The sequence below is a fragment of the Canis aureus genome, chromosome 10 (assembly GCF_053574225.1).
Source record: "Canis aureus isolate CA01 chromosome 10, VMU_Caureus_v.1.0, whole genome shotgun sequence".
Taxonomy (NCBI): Eukaryota; Metazoa; Chordata; class Mammalia; order Carnivora; family Canidae; genus Canis; species Canis aureus.
In genome coordinates this window covers 67,230,939-67,250,212 of record NC_135620.1, presented here as the reverse complement: position 1 = coordinate 67,250,212, position 19,274 = coordinate 67,230,939, and the positions used below count along the sequence as shown (strand labels likewise).

The 19,274-nt window shown below is 39.0% G+C and overlaps 1 protein-coding gene across 3 annotated transcripts in view; it reads left to right on the top strand.

The window, feature by feature from the left end:
* SVEP1 (sushi, von Willebrand factor type A, EGF and pentraxin domain containing 1) overlaps positions 1-19,274 on the top strand; it is a 182,151-nt gene that overhangs the window by 129,391 nt on the left and 33,486 nt on the right. For all 3 annotated transcript variants that reach the window (XM_077912880.1, XM_077912879.1, XM_077912878.1), the window contains 2 exons: positions 14,151-14,823; positions 16,355-19,143. In XM_077912880.1, coding sequence (XP_077769006.1) covers positions 14,151-14,823; positions 16,355-19,143 — 3,462 coding nt within the window. The remainder of the gene's footprint in view (positions 1-14,150; positions 14,824-16,354; positions 19,144-19,274) is intronic.

Below are 19,274 nucleotides of genomic sequence, written 5' to 3'. Positions count from 1 at the left end.
AAGTCCATACATTTATAGAGGGTTTTCCATTCTCAGAGAACTTTCACGTGCATTATCCTATGTGCTCCCTACTATAATAATGGAAGCTTGGCAAAATAAATAGTATTCCAACCTGAGGTATTAGACCACATTATCCTGCATATTCCTTCTGGTCTCGGCAGGCAGGCACTCTGTGGGAGCTTTTCTCTCATCGAAAAAATGGAAACCAAATCTACCCTCCTAAATCACATACCTGTTAAAAGGAATGAGAACAGTCTTATGAAAGTGCTTTATAGATCCATGGAGTTCTAGGTACATATATAGCTTTATTTTCTCTGTCATCATTATTGCTATATACAGTGATGACACTTTAATAATTTAAGGGGAAACTATCTTAAATAGTTAACCGAATTAAGAGTTCTTAAATAGTTAATCAAACTACTCAAATTAGTAGAGAGTATCTATAGTTGCAAATCAGTGCCACCTACATTTTGTTCTAAAAGAAAAAAAAATCAATAGCTATTAAGAGAAAATTTCCCTGTTTTTTTCTGGAAGTAACACTTTTTAGTGAGAGGAAGAACAGTGACGCCCTTTGGCAATATCCCTACTCCACTTTGGGGTGCTACGAGGATGGCCGGACTAGAAAGAAAGCCCTTGTACTCCTCTTTTTTTCTGGCCAAATAGCTAATGAAGCATTTGAAATATATAGGAACACAGAAAAGGTAGTTAATTAATCTCTACTTAAAGTTACCTGAGTATCCTTTTTTTTTTCTGTTTTTAAGATTTATTTATTTATTTTAGAGACAGAGCACAAGTGGGAGGGGCAGAGGGAGAGTGAGAGAGAATCTCAGATGGACTCCGTGCTGAGCTTGGAGCCCAAGGCAGGGCTCAATCCCACGACCCTGAGATCACAGCCTGAGCCAAATCTAAGAGTCGAACCCATCGCTGACTATGCCACCCAGGCACCCCCCTGGGCATCCATTCTTGAGGGAAAAGCACATGTTTAATATCTGCCATAGTTCTGCTAGCTCTCTTTTTATCAAAGGAATATAGTATTACAAATAAAACAAGAAGCCATTCTCACCACCTTCCCATCCTCCTCAAAGTAACAAATGTGCATTTTTGTCCTTCCATATCTATGTCTCCATAAACTTTCTATTGATTTTTGTGTTTTAATTGCTGTATATGTGGCGGCTTTGTACTATCCTTTTGAAGTTTACCATGTTTTGTGGGTTTTTTTTACATTTTTCTCTATGGATGCATGCAAATCAACAGAGTTCCTTTTAACTGCTCTATGGTATCCTTTGGAAGAATGAGCTATCTGTAAGTTACCCATTTCCTTACTGGTAGAAGGTTAATTTGTTTCTACCTTATTTGCTGATGTAAAAGTTCTGAAATAAATGTCTCTCACACATGCCTCCTGGTACATGTAAGTTAAGACCATCTCTGGCCCACATACCCAGAGTAGAAGGTGTTGAGTCATGAAATACGAATATTTTAAGCTTTATGAGATAGTACTTGATATTTATCAGTTGTTTTCTTTATATTTTATTTTGTGTGTGTTTCAAATTTAAGAAATCATCCTACCCCGAGGTCATACTGAATATTTTTGCCTCTCCTGAACGACTCAAATATCTTGGAAAGCACAAATTTCTATCCTCTCTCTCTTCATAAACATCCTATCACCATCTATATTTTGCTTTCCTCTTCTTTTACAACTTCTCAAATTAGTCATTTTTTAATATAGCCAGCATTTATTTAGATTTATTCGCAGGTTTATTAATCTCTCTTCATCACCGTTGCTTTTTGCATCTCATCCCACCCTTTGGAGTTTAACAGTTCTGCTTCCTGAAGTATATCCATTATGTATTTTTTTCCAGTAAGAATCAGCATAAATCTTTGTCTGAAACTGATAGTATTTTTCTAGAACACAGATTCATGCCAGAGACTCAGCTATTAATCTGTTTCAACTCCAGAGTTTTATTTCCTGTCATCTCCTCTTCCCTTCTCCGTCTAATCCGATGGCAGTCACAGCATTGGATCACAGGCTCACTTCTCTGTTGTTAACTTCCTCTTTATTTCTAAAGAAATGTGTGCATCTAAAATAACTTGTTATGTTTCATCAAGTGTGATATAGGGAAGGTTTTCAGATTATGGTATAGCCAGAACTAGTTTTAGTTTTCTCTCTTCACTCCTTTTCTGTTTCTTTCCCCTAAGGAATTGATTGGTGTAGGCCAACATGCTCTGTGTCTGTTCTACTCTGGGATGGGATCACTGTATTCAAGTCATGGCTTTTGTGCAATGGGCCTATTTGTGCAATGGACCTGCCGTCTCCTTTGGCTTCCTGAGATGCTGTTGGCCTGAAACGAGGATTAGGGCCTCTTTGCCTCTCCAGCCATTTCAACTCCCACTGCCCTGCACACTCTGTGAGCCACCCCAGCCTGCTTCTCATGTGCACACACACATTCTTACTTTGGTCCCAATGTTGTTTCTTCTCATATTGGTGTTGTGCTTTGCCCAGACCTTCCCTTGAAATAAGGGGAAAAGAATCGCTCTCAACTTCAGGTTGGAAGAGCAAATACTTTAGGAGACACGAGTAGTAAGATAATTGCCAGGGAAGGAGAAAAGCAAAAAGTATACCTCCTGCCCCTAAAATTGGCCTTCCACCTTTACCTGTTACCAAAACACAGGGCTGGAAGTTTTCAGCTGTTTGCCCAAATTAATAAAGTGATAACTTGTTTCCCATTTCCCTTTTCATCCTTATGTGTTTACTCTCTTGGTGAGAAGCTCAGAGGGAAGGAAGGGTCATCAAAATCCTAAAACCCTCATAGAAGGTTCCCCTTTGATTCTTCTTAAATGTAGATTTTTAAATGCAATTACTGAATGTACTAAGATAAATTTTTCGATCATTTTTAGCTGAAAACAGAATTAACTGCTGACACTGATATCTACTTTCCATTGCTTTAAGTTGCAACTCTTTAAATATCTAGTATGCTGCTCTTTTAAGGCTCTTAGAAGGTTCTTTTAAAAAGAGAGGAGCTGATGATCCACTGGGGAGCTCTCTCATAAAGCTTCCCACATGCTCATTAGTTGGCTTCCACTCAGTGTGTCAATCAAATCACTGAAAATTGTATCTGAAGATTACTCTGCCCATTTTCAAAGAATTTTTCATTATTATTCCAGAAATATGCTAATGAATTGCTGCAAGTTCATCCTGAAATATGTCCTTCTGTAGTATCACTGTAATATCAATGGGCCATTTTTCTTTGGAGTTATGGCATAGGACAATTTGTTTTATAATGTGTATGGCCTGATTTTTTTTTGAAGGGAGATTTTATTTTATTTTATTTTATTTTATTTTATTTTATTTTATTTATTATTTCTTCATGAGAAACACATAGAGAAAGAGGCAGAGACATAGGCAGAGGGAAAAGCAGGCTCTCTGTGGGGAGCCTGATGCAGAACCCCATCTCAGGACCCTGGGATCATGACCTGAGCCGAAGACAGATGCTTAACCACTGAGCCACCCAGGTGCCCCTATATGGCCTGATTTTAAATAATAGTCTGCAATAGCATTCCCAGTGTCTCTTGAATGAGAATACAAAATGCCACAGAATAAAATTAAATATTCCAGCATTTTAGATTTGTACCAGTTCCAGTTTTTCTGCTTTGGTAGCCAATGTTTATAGGATGAATGTCATCATCTCTACAAAACTTTATCATTTTTTTAAATGATTCTTTTTTTTTTTTTTTTTTTTTTTGAGACAGAGCGAGGAAAATTTTGTGAGCAGGGAGGGGCAAAGTGAGAAGGAGCAAATCTCAGGCAGACTCTACACCCAGTGTGGAGCCCAGTTCAGGGCTCACTCTCACGGCCCTGAGATCATGACCTGAACCGAAAGTCAGACACTTAACCAACTGAGTCACCTAGGTACCTCAAATGATTCTTTTAAACAAATAAGCAGGTGAAATATGTTCTGCAGATATTGTAACACACCCTGAGATGTCTAACATAAGGAAATAATACAGCACTTGGATCAGAGGCCAGTCATAGTTCAATCTAGGCAATAGCTAACAATTCCTCACTTTTTGTCATTTGGAAAATATGTACTTCTTTACCACCTTCAAAGACTAACTGATGCATTTTGGAAGATGGTTATTTTTAATAACCCTTAGTTGCCATCTTAACTGAGTACTTCATCTAGTCTAAGGTTCTGGTTCTACCTCTTGAAATCACTCAGTGTACATTTCTCTGTACCTGTGAAATCCCAGCCATTCAAGTTCACAGCTTGATCCTGAGATTCTACAAATGAATCAGTAGAGCCAAGTTGGGAGGCTTCTGTGAAGGATCCCAGCCCTTCCCACAGCTCCCGACTGAGAAATGATCTCTCACTTTGGTGCAGGGAGACACATTTCAGCCAGTTCAGCCTCCTATCTGTACTTCTTTCCCATAAATGAACATGACTCTGAGTCTGTTCCTCTCAGAATCATTCTGAGCCTATTCCAGTAGATCTGTAGTCCATTTTTTAAGAAAGATGTTATTTATTCATTTGAGATAGAGCACAAGCAAGGGGAGTGGGAGAGGGAGAAGTGGGATCCCCTGCTGATTAGGGAGCCCAATGCAGGGCTCAATCCCAGGACCCTGGGATCATGACCTGAGCTGAAGGCAGACATCCAACCAGCTGAGCCACTTTCAATTATAGTACCCAAAGCTGAATATGCACATTGACACATGCAAGTTAGAATATAGCAGAGATAAAAATGCCACATCTAGGGGCTGACATATACACACATACAGAGGCATTAATTTATTTCATTTTTCATCTTCTCTTTCCAAATAAATGAGTTTAGAAATGCAGTCACCCTTTCAAGATGCCGCCATTGACTCATTCAACTTACTCTCAATTAAACCCAAAGTCTTTCATGTGATAAACTGGGTTTTTCATTTGTGTGGTTTTTCTTTACTGTGAATATGCAGTACATTCCGTCTTATCTTTGTTAAATATTACCTTGTAAGATTAGAACATTGAACTGGATCGTAAACACCCTATTCCCCACCCTATAGTTATGTGTTGCTTATAAACTGATGGATGTGGGGTCTAAGGAGAGTTTTATGGCAATCATAAGAAATGAAACTCTCAACGAGGCTATTTCTATTAACCAGTATTCTTTGGATCATCCAGTTAATAAACCACTTAAATATCTTTCTGTTCTAGTGACATTTTGCCTGCTAAAATCTTATGAGAGTCCTTGTAAAAGAAGCTGTCAAAAACTATTTCCAGTTTACCTGTGCCTGCCACATCTCTATCCATCAACCACTACAACTGTCAAAACACACAAATCCTAGTGACTGCCACTTCCTTGTTCAGGTGTTCAGATGCTGTTCCTAATTATTTGTAAATTCCCCTTATGCCCCAGCCATATCATACTCCAAGCTCTTTGTTCATGTTATTTTTCTGTCTTGAAAAATACTTTTCCTCTCTTTTCTATTCTTCTTATCTCATGACTTTTCTACTCTTCTTATCTCATGACTCCTCAAAAGCCATTTCCACAGGGAAGGCTTTCTTTCCCTCTCCATTCTTCAGATAGAATTAATCATTTCCTCTTTAAGCAACTGCTATAGGTGTAAAGGGGCCCACAGTGCAGCAGCCAGTAGGTGGGGTAAGGAGGGCAGGATGGACATAGATGTGGAAACAAGCAAATGCGTTAGCATTGCATTATGCACTAAGGAAGTGACTCTAGCCCATAGCATGATCCTTAAGAATTAATGAAAGACTAAATGTCAAGAGTCTCTATAAATGGAACTTCTACTCAGAGCACATTCTATACAGGAACAGTAGAATCTGGGATAATGGATTTTTTAATAATAAGATTATGATGCCTTTAGCATCTTATATGTCTTCCTGTATCCTCCTAGACAGAAACCATTTAAAAACTTCTTAAGTTTGAATTCTAATAGAAAGAGCAGAGCTTATCCTTAACAATGAACCTGCAGCAGACCCTAATTAGAGACTGCACATAGTTGTCAGGGATGTCTATGAGTATTTCGAGACCTCTTCTGTCCAAAGCAGGATATATGGCCATAGGTAGAATGCATGCACACGTTTCTGCTGATGCTCTTCTATTTTCTTGATCTGTCTGCTTCTTGTGGATCTCATGAATCTGGCCAGTGAGGGGGATGAACTCCAACCTCTCTATCATAGCAGATCCCCTATAAAACTAAAAGGAACCTTAGGGGAAATGTTTGCTAACTAATGACATAAGGATCTTTGCTGAAAGGTGGGTCAAATAATTTGTACTAGATGATTCTGCAGTGCAGTTTCCACAGGATACCCACAAATTATGATCCATCTCATTTTAAAAAGATAAAAGGAAGGAAACAGAACAATGTCAAGGAAAAGGTATAATTGTTGGAATCTGGTAAATCAAATTCAGATTTTTTAATTCAGTTGTATGTAACTGTGTGGCTCCGGACAGGTCTATTAGCCTGTGGAACCACCATTCACTCATCTGTAAAATGAAGAAATTAATATGTCTTAACAGAATTAAATTAGGTGCCAAATTATTTTAATACCCTTATCCTTCATTAGTATCAAAATGACAGATGGCTCAGGTGTTAGACATTCCTTTAAAATTCTGTCATTTTTCTCTTCAGTAAGAAAGCGAGAACAAATCAAGAATGAATCACATGTAGTTATTCTAATACTACATATCGTAATATTTTGTTCTCCTGCATTGCAAGAGCACTTGAGAATAATTCAAGATTTTTGCAAGTCATCAATCTATCACCCTCTGTGGGAAAATACCTGTCAAAGGCAGAAAGAAAGACTGAGAGTTATTAAGCTAAATTGATTCATCCTTGTTGAATAGCAGAGCCATACACAGAACACAGCTCGAAATGCTAACACTCAGTTGGGTAAGGGTTTAGGAAACACAGAAGACTAGAATTACAATCATTGCTTTGAATTTCATTGAATTTAAGTAAATGCATGAGTTATGTGTGGGAAACCTATGTTTTTTTTAGTGCTTTTGTTTCAAATACTAGTGATGAAATTAACTAAAACCATCTATTGACAGATGACGTTCTAAATGTATACTGAGTCATATTTATTTTTAAAGAAATGTGAGTAATTTTTAGAGATCCTTAAATAGCAAAAAACTTTAAATCCACTTCCCTTTCTAAACAAGCATAATATTAATATCAGGATGCATTTCTGTATCTTAAATGAAGGTCATTTGATCCTTACTAGTAAGCTCAGGATTCAAACAGTAAATATTTCCTTTTCTTTCCAAGTTTTTATTTAAATTCCAGTTAGTTAACATACTGTAAGTAGTGTCAATGAAAGTATCAGATGTAGAATTTAGTGATTTAATACATACATACAACACCCAGGGCTTATCGCAAGTGCCCTCCTTACTCCCCATCATCTGTTTCACTCATGTCCCCGCCCGTCTCCCCTCTGGTGACCATCAGTTTGTTTTTTATAGTTAAGGGTCTGTTTCTTGGTTTTTTCTCCCTCTTTTTTCTCCCTTATGTTCATTTGATTTGTTTTTTAAATTCCACATATGAGTGAAATCCTATGATATTTGTCTTTCTCTCACTGACTTATTTCACTTAACAGAATATTCTAGCTCCATCCATGTAGTTGCAAATGGCAAGATCTTGTTCTTTGTCTAATGGCTAATATTCCACTGTCTATGTATATACCATGTCTTCTTTATCCATTCTTCAGTCAGGGGACATTTGGGCTCTTGCAATAATTTGGCTATTGTTGATAATGCTGCTATCAACATCAGGGTGCATGTATCCCTTCGAATTAGTATTTTTATAAATCCTTTGGGTAAATACAGGGCAGTGCAATTGCTGGATGGGAGGGTAGCTCTATTTTTAACTTTTTGAGGAACCTCCATACTATATTTCAGAATGGCTGCACCAATCTGCATTTCCACCAACAGTATAAGAGGGTTCCCCCTTCTTTGCATCCTCACCAACACCTGTTGTTTCCTGTATTGTTAGTTTTAGCCATTTTGACAGGTGTGAGATGGTATCTCATTGTAGTTTTGATTTGTATTTCCCTGACGATGAGTGATGTTGAGGATCTTTCCATGTGTATGGCCATCTATATGTCTTCTTTGGGGAAATGTCTATTTGTGTCTTCTGCCCGTGGTTTAACTGGATTATTTGTTTTTTGGGGTGTTGATTTATATCAGTTCTTTATATATTTGGGATACTAACCCTTTATTGGATTTGTCATTTGCAAACATCTTCTCCCATTCCGTAGGTTGCCTTTTAGTTGATGTTTCCTTCACTACACAGAGCTTTTTTATTTTCATGTAGTCCCAATAATTTATTTTTGCTTCTGTTTCTCTTGCCCAAGGGAAGAAAAATATTGCTATGGCTGATGTCAAAGAGACTATTGCTTATGTTTTTTCCTAGGAATTCTGTGGTTTCAGGTCTCACATTTAGGTCTTTAATCCATTTTGAATTTATTTTTGTGTATGGTGTAAGAATGTGGTCCAGTTCATTCTTCTGCATGTTGCTGTCTAATTTTCACAACACCATTTGTCCTTTTTTCCATTGTGTATTCTTTCCTGCTTCATGAAAGATTAATTGACCATATAATTGTGATTTTATTTCTGGATTTTCTGTTTTATTCATTGATCTATGTGTCTATTTTTGTGCCAGTACCATACTGCTTTCATGATTACATCTTTGTAATATAACTTGAAATCTGGAATTGTGATGTCTCCAGCTTTGCTTTTCTTTTTCAAGTTTGCTTTGGCTACTTGGGGTCTTTTGTGATTCCATACATATTTTAAGATTTTTTTGTTCTAGCTCTGTGAAGAATGCTGGTGGTATTTTGATAGAGATTACATTAAATCTATAGATTGCTTTGGCTAATATAGACATTTTAGCAATATATGTTCTTATCCATAAGCATGGAATGTTTTTCCATTTCTTTTTATCCTCTTCAATTTCTTTCATAAGTGTTTTATAGTTTCCAGAATACGTATCTTTTACCTCTTCTAGGTTTATTTCTAGGTAGCTTATGGTTTTTTGGTGCATTTGCAAATGGGATTGATTTCTTGGTTTCTCTTTCTGCTGCTTCTTTTTTTTTTTTTTTTTTTTTATTGGTGTTCAATTTACTAACATACAGAATAACACCCAGTGCCCGTCACCCATTCGCTCCCACCCCCCGCCCTCCTCCCCTTCTACCACCCCTAGTTCGTTTCCCAGAGTTAGCAGTCTTTACGTTCTGTCTCCCTTTCTGATATTTCCCACACATTTCTTCTCCCTTCCCTTATTTTCCCTTTCACTATTATTTATATTCCCCAAATGAATGAGAACATATATCTGCTGCTTCTTTAATGGTGTATGGAAATGCAACACATTTCTGTACATTGATTTTGTATCCTGCAACTTTACTGAATTCATGTATCAGTTCCAGCATTTTTTTGGTAGAGTCTTTTGGATTTTCTATATAAAGTATCATGTTATCTGCAAATAGTGACAGTTTGACTTCTTCCTTGCCAATTTGGGTGCCTTTCATTTCTTTGTGTTGTCTGATTGTTGTGACTAGGACTTCTAGTACTGTGTTAAATAATAGTGATGAGAGAAGACATCCCTATCTGTCCTGACTATAGAGGAAAAGCTCTCAGTTTTTCCCCACTGAAGGTGATATTAGCCATGGAGTCTTTTATGTATGGCCTTTATTATGATGAGGTATGCTCCCTCAAACCCTTACTTAAGGGTTTTTATCATGGATGTTGTACTTTGTCAAATGCTTTTTCTGTATCTATTGAAAAGTTTTATCCTTTCTTTTATTAATTTACTGTGTCACATTGATTGATTTGTGAATATTGAACCACCCTTGCAGCCCAGGAATAAATCCCACTTGATTATGATGAATGATTCTTCTAATGTACTATTGGATTCAATTTGCTGGTATTTTATTGAGATTTTTTGCATCCATGTTCATCAGGAATATTGGCCCGTAGTTCTCTTTTTTGATGAGGTCTTTATCTGGTTTTGGTATCAGGGTAATACTGGATTCATAGAGTGAATTTAGAAGTTTTCCTTCTCTTTCTATTTTTTGGAATATAGAACAGATATTAACTCTTCTCTAAATGTTTGGTAGAATTCACTTCTAAAGCCATCTGGTCCTGGGCTTTTGTTTGTTGGGAGTTTTGGATTACTGATTTAACTTCTTGGCTGATTATCTGTCTGTACAAGTTTTTTATTTCTTCCTGTTTCAGTTTTGGTAGTTTATATGTTCCTAGGAATTTATGCATTTTTTCCAGGTTGTCTAATTTGTTGGTGTGTGGTTTTTCATAACATTCTCTTAAATTGTATTTCTGTGGTGTTGGTTGTTACTTCTCCCTTCTCATTTGTGAGTTTATTGATTTCAGTCCTTTTCTTTTTGATAAGTCTGGCTAGGGGTTGATCAATTTTATTGATTTTTTTATATAGTATTCTTTTTTTTAAAGATTTTTATTTATTTATTCATGAGAAACAGAGAGAGAGAGAGAGGCAGAGAGACACAGGCAGAGGGAGAAGCAGGCTCCACACAGGGAACCCGATGTGGGACTCAATCCGGGGTCTCCAGGATCATGCCCTGGGCCGAAGGCAGGTGCTAAACTGCTGAGCCACCCGGGTTGCCCAATTTTGTTGATTTTTTTTTTTTTTTCAAAGAACCAGATCATGGTTCCACTGATCTGTTCTATTGGGATTTTTTAGTTTTCTTATGTATCATTTAGTTTTGCTCTAATCTTTATTATTCCCTTCCTTCTGCTAGTTTTAGGTTTTGTTTGTTCTTCTTCTAGCTCCTTTAGATGTAAAGTTAGGTCGTTTATTTGAGATTTTTCTTGCTTCTTGAGTTAGGCCTCTTATGCTATAAGCTTCCCTCTTAGTACCACTTTTGGTGCTTCCAAAGCTTTTGAATTGATGTTTTTCATTATCCTTTGTTTCCCTTTATTTTCTTATTTCTTTTTTTATTTCCTGGTTGACCCATTCATTTGTTTAGTGGCATGTTATTTAACCTCCATGTATTTGTAGTTTTTCCAGATTTTTTTCTTGTGGTTGACTTCCATTTTTATAGTGTTGTGGTCAGAAGAGATGCATGGTATGACCAATCTTTTTTAATTTGTTGAGGCTTATTTTGTGACCTAATATGTGATCTGTTCTGGAGAATATTCCATGTTCACTTGAAAAGAATGTGTATTTTGTTGTTTTAGGATGGAATGTTCTAAATATATCTGCTAAATTGGTATGTTCCAGTGTGTCATTCAAAGCCATTGTTTCCTTGTTGATTTTCTGTTTAGATGATCTGTCCATTGATATAAGTGGAGTGTTAAAGTCCCCTACTATTTCTGTATTATTGTAAATTAGCTCCTTTATGTTTCTTATTAACCATTTTATATATTTAGGAGCTCCCATACTGGTGTCATAAATGTTTACAATTGTTAGATCTTTTTGTTGGATAGTCCCCCTTATTATGATATAGGGCCCTTCATCTCTTGTTACAGTCTTTGGTTTAAAATCTAGTTTATCTGATATAAGTGTTGCTATTCTGGTTTTCTTTTGATGTCCATTTGCATCATAAATGATAAATGTTTTTCCATCCCCTCACTTTCAATCTGCAGGTATCTTTAGGTATAAAATGAATCTCTTGTAGGTAGCATATAGATGGGTCTTGTTTTTTTATCCATTCTGACACTCTGTGTCTTTTGACACAGAGCATTTAATCAATTTATATTCAGAGTAATTATTGATAGATTTGTATTTAATGCCATTTTATTATTTGTTTGGTCATTGTTTCTGAAGATTTTCTGTGTTCCTTTCTTTGTCACTTTGGGTCTCTCCTTTCCACTCAAAGAGTCTCCTTAATATTTCTTGCAGGAGTGGTTTAGTGGTCACAAACTCCTTTAGTTTTTGTTTGTTTGGGAAACTCTTTATCTCTCCTTCTATTTTTTTTTCCTCCTATTTTGAATGATAGTCTTGCTATCATTGGATAGAGTATTCTGGCTGTAGATTTTTCTCATTCAGCACATTTAATATATCACGCCACTCTCTCTTATCTTGCCAAGTTTCTGTTGAGAGATCTGCAGTTAGCCTTATGGGTCTTCCCTTGTAAGTTAGGGACTTCTTTTTTTTAATTTTTATTTATTCAAGAGAGAGAGAGAGAGGCAGAGACACAGGAAGAGGGAGAAGCAGGCTCTGTGCAAAGAGCCTGATGTGGGACTTGATCCCAGGACTCCAGGATCACTCCCTGAGCTGAAGCCAGACGCTCAACTGCTGAGTTACCCAGGCATCCCAGTTAGGGACTTCTTTTGTCTAACTGCCTCTGGATTTTTTCTTTATCACTGCATTTTCAAATTTAATTACAATATGCCTTGATGTTGTCCTGTCTTTGTTGATTTTGATGGGAGCTCTCTTGCCTCCTGGATCTGGATAGCTGTTTCCTTCCCCAGATTAGGCAAGTTTTCAGCTATTATTTCCTCAAATAAATTTTCTGTGCCCTTTTCTCTCTTGTTCTTCTGGGACTCCTGTGATACGAATGTTATTATGTTTGATGGAGTTACTGAGTTCCCCTAGTCTATTCTCATCACCCATAGTTGTTCTTTCTCTCCTTTGTTCTGCTTCCTTATTTTCTATAATTTTATCTTCTATATCACTTATATGTACCTCTGTTTCTTCCAGCCTTGTGTTCATTACATCCTGTTTCCAATCTCCAATATTGCATTTTTCATTTCTGATTGTTTTTTAACTCTTTTATCTCTGTGGTAAAGGCCTCCCTGAAGCCTTCCATTCTTCTCTCTCACCCAGTAAGTATCCTTATGATTGTTGTTTTAAATTCTCCATCAGGCATATTACTGACATCTGTTTCAATTAGATCTTTGACCATGACCTTATCTTGTTGCTTCATTAAGGATGAACTTCTTTATCTTGACATTATTGTTTAAGTCTCTGTCTTTTTCTCTGTGTTAAAAAAGCGTATTATGTGTCCTGATTTTGAGAGTAATGGCTTTTTGAAGAAATGGTTAGATAGTGCCCAGGGCCTGGTGCTTCAGAGATTGTCACTGCTGTGTGTTGTGTGCACTCTGCTGCTGTGTTTGGCTACTCTGTTCTTGTCTGCAGAGGTTCTCCTTGTGTGCAGTGGGCAGTTTAACTAGAGTGTGGCAAGTTTTAACTAGCTGTACTCTGGTCTGTTTGTTAAATGAGACCCTGATACTACTTCCACTAGAACTGAAGCCTCGCAGAACTCTAGCTGGGAGATGTGGTGTAGATAGGGTCGACAGGTTTTCTCTCCTCCCTGCTGTGTGGGCACTGAGGCACACTTGTCCAAGAAGGGCAATACTGGCAGAGCACAGGGGCTTGGGACCTGGTATAAGAAGGTCAGGCAGCCAGTGTCGGCACAGTGCTGTTACCCACAGGTGGCTCTGTGTTTATGCTGAGGGGCAGGGTTGCAAAATAGAGCCTGCTGGCTCCTTTGTCCCTGGAGAGGCAACTCTGCAAATGCCACCTCTCACAGATGTTCTCCAAGAAGAGCAGTCTCCCCATGTGACCTAGGCGTTCCTCAGATGGTGCTACGTACCCCTGGGCTGCTTGCCTACCTTCTCTCCAGGAGTAGGGCAGCAGCCTCAGGTCTCTATACCAGCCAAGCCTGCCAGCCTTTAAAACTCCAGTGTTCAAGCCCTTCTATTTACAAAAACTCACAAAAAATCAACCCCTCTCATTTTCCCAGCCAATGGCTGTGGTGAAGTGTTCTCTGTGTGAGTTCCCCTGAGCACTCCCATTTCTCTCACCATTGTCTGAGACCAATGCTGTCTCCCCTCCACAGCACTCAGGATCTGTTTCTCCCCCAAACCATGTCTCTGCACTTCCTTGATATGGCCTCTTCTCCCCCTCTAGTTGTACAGTTTGTTCTATCCATCCTCAAGTCAATTTATTGGGTATTCAGAATGATTTGATAATTATCTAATTGTATTTGAAGGATGAGACGAGCCTGTAGAGTTCTCCTGCTATGCCTCCATCTTAATAAATATTATTTTATTTTATTTTTAAAGAATAAAAAAATAAAGTCCTTGTTGGAAATATTAAAAAAATAAAAAGAATATACGAAGATACAAACATATTTTACTTAATTATTATTCCTTTCCTCCCAATCTCATAGCTACACCCTTGCTGGTCCCGACACCATTGAATGCCTGGCCAATGGCAAGTGGAATGGAAGTAACCAGCAGTGTCTGGCTGTCTCCTGCGATGAGCCCCCCAACGTGGAACATGCCTCTCCAGAGACTGCCCATCGGTTATTTGGAGACATTGCATTCTACTATTGTTCAGATGGTTACAGCTTGGCAGACAATTCCCAGCTCCTTTGCAATGCCCAGGGCAAGTGGGTTCCCCCAGAAGGTCAGGCCATGCCCCATTGTATAGCTCATTTCTGTGAAAAACCTCCATCTGTTTCCTATAGCATCTTGGAATCTGTGAGCAAAGCAAAATTTGCAGCAGGGTCAGTTGTAAGCTTTAAATGCATGGAAGGTTTTGTACTGAATACCTCGGCAAAGATTGAGTGTTTGAAAGGTGGGCAGTGGAACCCTTCCCCGATGTCCATCCAGTGCATCCCCGTGCGGTGTGGAGAGCCACCAAGCATCATGAATGGCTATGCGAGTGGAACAAACTACAGTTTTGGGGCCATGGTGGCTTATAGCTGCAACAAGGGGTTCTACATCAAAGGGGAGAAGAAGAGCACCTGCGAAGCTACAGGACAGTGGAGTAGCCCCACACCTACATGCCACCCTGTGTCTTGCAACGAACCGCCTAAGGTTGAGAATGGCTTTCTGGAGGTAAGAGACTAATGAGCAAGAGGTCCATGGCTCTCATCACTGACAGCCAGACCACTATGGCTAACCTGGGATTCAGAGGCAGAACACTGAACAGATTAATTGTTGAAAAACAGAAGTGGCTAAACCTCTAGCTGGTGAATATTAGAGAGAAGTCTTTTTAATCTATAGCTTTCTACCTTCTCCTAGCATATAGACGGTTGAAGTGCTTTGTAGCACTACCTTAGCCCTAACTATGAAGTTAGAATGAGCCAATTTTAATACAGTATTATTTTCCTTTATATAGAAGTCATCCCAAGATGGATGTATATTTTATAGAAATTAAGGCCCAATGGAACCTAGAGATAACTGGTATCATTTCTAATTTTTAGACAAAAGATGGGGTGAATCATCTATTAACTATAATGCAGTTTTTATGGTTTTCTTTCAGCAGACCTAAAGGTAGTTTCACCAGGACAAAGGGTGAAACTTTCATTTACTCCTTTCGCATTAACATGTGCCTAATATGTTTCTTCAAATTAAGGGCTATTTGAAAGAGACACTATTCTAATTAAATACTATGTAAAAACCCACATATACATAATACCTTTTCTCCTTTATATTCTCAAACAGCAGTAAACACTTGCTGTTTCACATCTTTGCTCTGCTGTAGTAGGGTTCCACTGGAAGAGCGTGTATATAGATAAGTAGGCTTTCATTTGTTCATTTAACAAATATCTCTGTAGCTCCTACTGGGTGCCAGGTAAGCAGTGGAGAACTAGTATTTAACAATGCAGATTAGGTCTGTGATGGCATGGCACTTACATGTATGTAGGGTACCCAAGAAATAACACTATAGCATGCAAGCTAGCTAGCCTTTACCATGATAAGTTTTCTTAAGGTTTTCATAACTAATTCATCTTTGGTACTGCCTAAAAATGACCTGTTAATCATATTAGTCACTTATTTATTTAAATGTTGAGATCCTGAGTATCAACTTTTTGGTTAGAAGATAAAATATTGCTTTTTAATTTCCCATCTTTATAGCCACAATTTTAAAATTTGTGTTAAGAATGAACACAAAACTTTGATAGCACTCTTTGGAATATATCCATGAAAAATATTTTATTTGCTTTTTTAAAACAATATTAACAAATAAATGTACGTTGTATGTGCATGTTTCCTTTTCGGTGGTTAAAGCAACAAACTAGAGCATTGCTTTGGTGAGCAAGATTTTTTTGAACTTACTAACTTATAATTTTTGGTAGTGATCCACCAAATCATCAATTTAAAACGATTATCTTTTACTTATTGTAGGCTCAGCCCAAGAATAAACATTTCTGTAGTGGGAATTACCTAATTTGACCCATCCTTTTCACTCACTAAAAGTAGAGTAGACCTATTAAAAAAAACAAAAACATAAATCCTTATTTGCTTATGTCTTAACTGATTTGTCTTAACATAGGCGTTTTAATCTACTTTTTATCATTCAATGTATTTAGTTAATTATATTGTTTTACAAATTATACTTAATTGTTTTCTCCCTATTATACAGCATACAACTGGCAGGATCTTTGAGAGTGAAGTGAGATATCAATGTAATCCAGGCTACAAATCTGTTGGAAGTCCTGTATTTGTCTGCCAAGCCAATCGCCACTGGCACAGTGAATCCCCACTGTCATGCGTCCCTCTTAACTGTGGAAAACCTCCCCCAATCCAGAATGGCTACATGAAAGGAGAAAATTTTGAAGTAGGATCCAAGGTTCAGTTTTTCTGTAATGAGGGTTTTGAGCTCATTGGTGATAATTCTTGGACATGCCAGAAATCTGGCAAATGGAATAAGAAACTAAACCAGAAGTGTGTGCCTGCCAAGTGCCCAGAGCCACCTCTCTTGGAAAACCAGCTTGTCCTAAAGGAGTTAGCTACTGAAGTAGGAGTGGTGACATTGTCTTGTAAAGAGGGACATGCCCTTCAGGGGCCCTCTGTCCTGAAATGCTTGCCATCACAGCAATGGAATGATTCTTTTCCTGTTTGTAAGATGGTTCTTTGTCTCCCACCTCCCCTCATTTCCTTTGGTGTCCCTGCTCCTTCTTCTGCACTTCATTTTGGAAGTACTGTCAAGTATTCTTGTGTGGATGGATTTTTCCTAAGAGGGGATCCCACCACCTCCTGTCAAGCTGATGGTACCTGGAGTTCTCCATTGCCAGAATGTGTCCCAGTGGAATGTCCCCACCCTGAGGAAATTCTCAATGGTATCATCGATGTACAAGGTCTTGCCTATCTCAGCACAGCTCTCTATACCTGCAAGCCAGGCTTTGAGTTGGTCGGAAATACTACCATCCTTTGTGGAGAAAATGGTCAATGGCTTGGAGGAAAACCCACCTGTAAACCCGTTGAGTGCCCAAAGCCCAGGGAGATTTCAAATGGCAAATTCTCTTACACACACCTGCACTATGGGCAAACCATTACATACTCCTGTCGCCGAGGCTTCAGGCTTGAGGGTCCCAAAGCCTTGACTTGTTTGGAGACAGGTGACTGGGATATGGATGTCCCATCATGCAGTGCCATCCACTGTAATCCCCCACAACCCATTGAAAATGGTTTTGTAGAAGGTGCAGATTACGGCTATGGGGCCATGATCATCTACAGCTGCTTTCCTGGGTGGCAGGTAGCTGGTCATGCCATGCAGACCTGTGGAGAGTCGGGATGGTCAAGTGCCATACCAAAATGTGTACCTGTAGACTGTGGTCTTCCTCCTCATATTGATTTTGGAGAATGTACTAAGGTCAAAGATGGTCAGGGACATGTTGACCAAGAAGAAGATATGATGGAGATTCCATATCTGACTCCTCGCCCTCCTCATCATATGGCAGCAGTGGCAACCTGGGAAAACACAAAAGGATCTCCTGCTACACATTCAGCAAACTTTCCATATGGTACCATAGTTTCATACACCTGTAATCCAGGATATGAACTTTTAGGGAGCCCTATGCTGATCTGCCAGGAAGATGGAACTTGGAATGGCAGTGCACCATCCTGCATTTCAATTGAATGTGACTTACCAGTTGCTCCTGAAAATGGCTTTTTGCATTTTACAGAGACTACTATGGGCAATGCTGTACAGTATATTTGCAAACCTGGACACATTCTACTGGGCTCGGACATGAGATTTTGTCTACAGAATAGAGAATGGAGTGGTACTTCCCCAAGGTGTGAGGCCATTTCATGCCCAAAACCAAATCCAATTATGAATGGTTCTGTCAAAGGAAGTAACTACACATACCTGAGTGTGTTGTACTATCAGTGTAATCCTGGGTACGTGTTGAATGGCCCTGAGAGGAGAACATGCCAACAAAATAATAAATGGGATGAGAGTGAGCCAACTTGCAGTCCTGTGGACTGTGGTTCACCTCCAATCTCAGCCAATGGCCAGGTGAAAGGAAACCAATATACATTCCAAAAGGAGATTGAGTATACTTGCAATGTAGGGTTCTTCCTTGAGGGAGACAGGAGTCGTGTTTGTCTTGCTGATGGACATTGGAGTGGAACCACTCCCATCTGTGTGCCTGTCAGATGTGTCACCCCACCACAAGTGGCAAATGGAGTGATGGACGGCCTGGACTATGGATTTGGAAAGGAAGTGGTGTTCCACTGTCAGGATGGCTACATGCTGCATGGTGCCCCAAAACTCACCTGTCAGTCAGATGGCAACTGGGATGCAGAGTTTCCTTCCTGTAAACCAGTCAACTGTGGCCCTCCTGAAGATCCTCCCCATGGCTTTCCTAATGGCTTCTCCTTTTATCATGGAGGGCATATACAGTATCAGTGCTTTCCTGGTTATAAGCTCTATGGAAGTCCTTCACGAAGGTGTCTTTCTGATGGCTCCTGGAGTGGCAGCCCACCTTCCTGCCTGCCTTGCAGGTGTTCCACACCAGTAATTCAAAATGGAGCTGTCAATGGGACAGATTTTGGCTGTGGAAAGGTAGCCCAGATTCAGTGCTTCAAAGGCTTCAAGCTCCATGGAGTTTCTGAAATCACCTGTGAAGCCAATGATCAGTGGAGCTCTGGCTTCCCACGCTGCGAACACACTTCTTGTGGTTCTCCCCCAGTGATACCAAATGCATTCATCAGTGAGAGTGGCTCTTTGGAGGAAAATGTGATAACCTACAACTGCAGATCTGGGTATGTCATACAAGGGAGTTCAGATCTGGTTTGTACAGAGAAAGGGACGTGGAGCCAGCCTTATCCAGCCTGTGAGCCCTTATCCTGTGGATCCCCACCATCTGTCGCCAATGCAGTGGCAACTGGAGAGGCACACGTTTACGAAAGTAAAGTGAAACTCAGGTAAGACCATGGCTCTAGAGTCTCCAAAAGATGCAGGCAGGAGAATTGTAAAATAAAAAGTGCTAGGTCAAAAACTTAGCTAATTGGGAAAATACCATCTCTAGACTGCTCTCCAAAAACTGAAGCTTTTA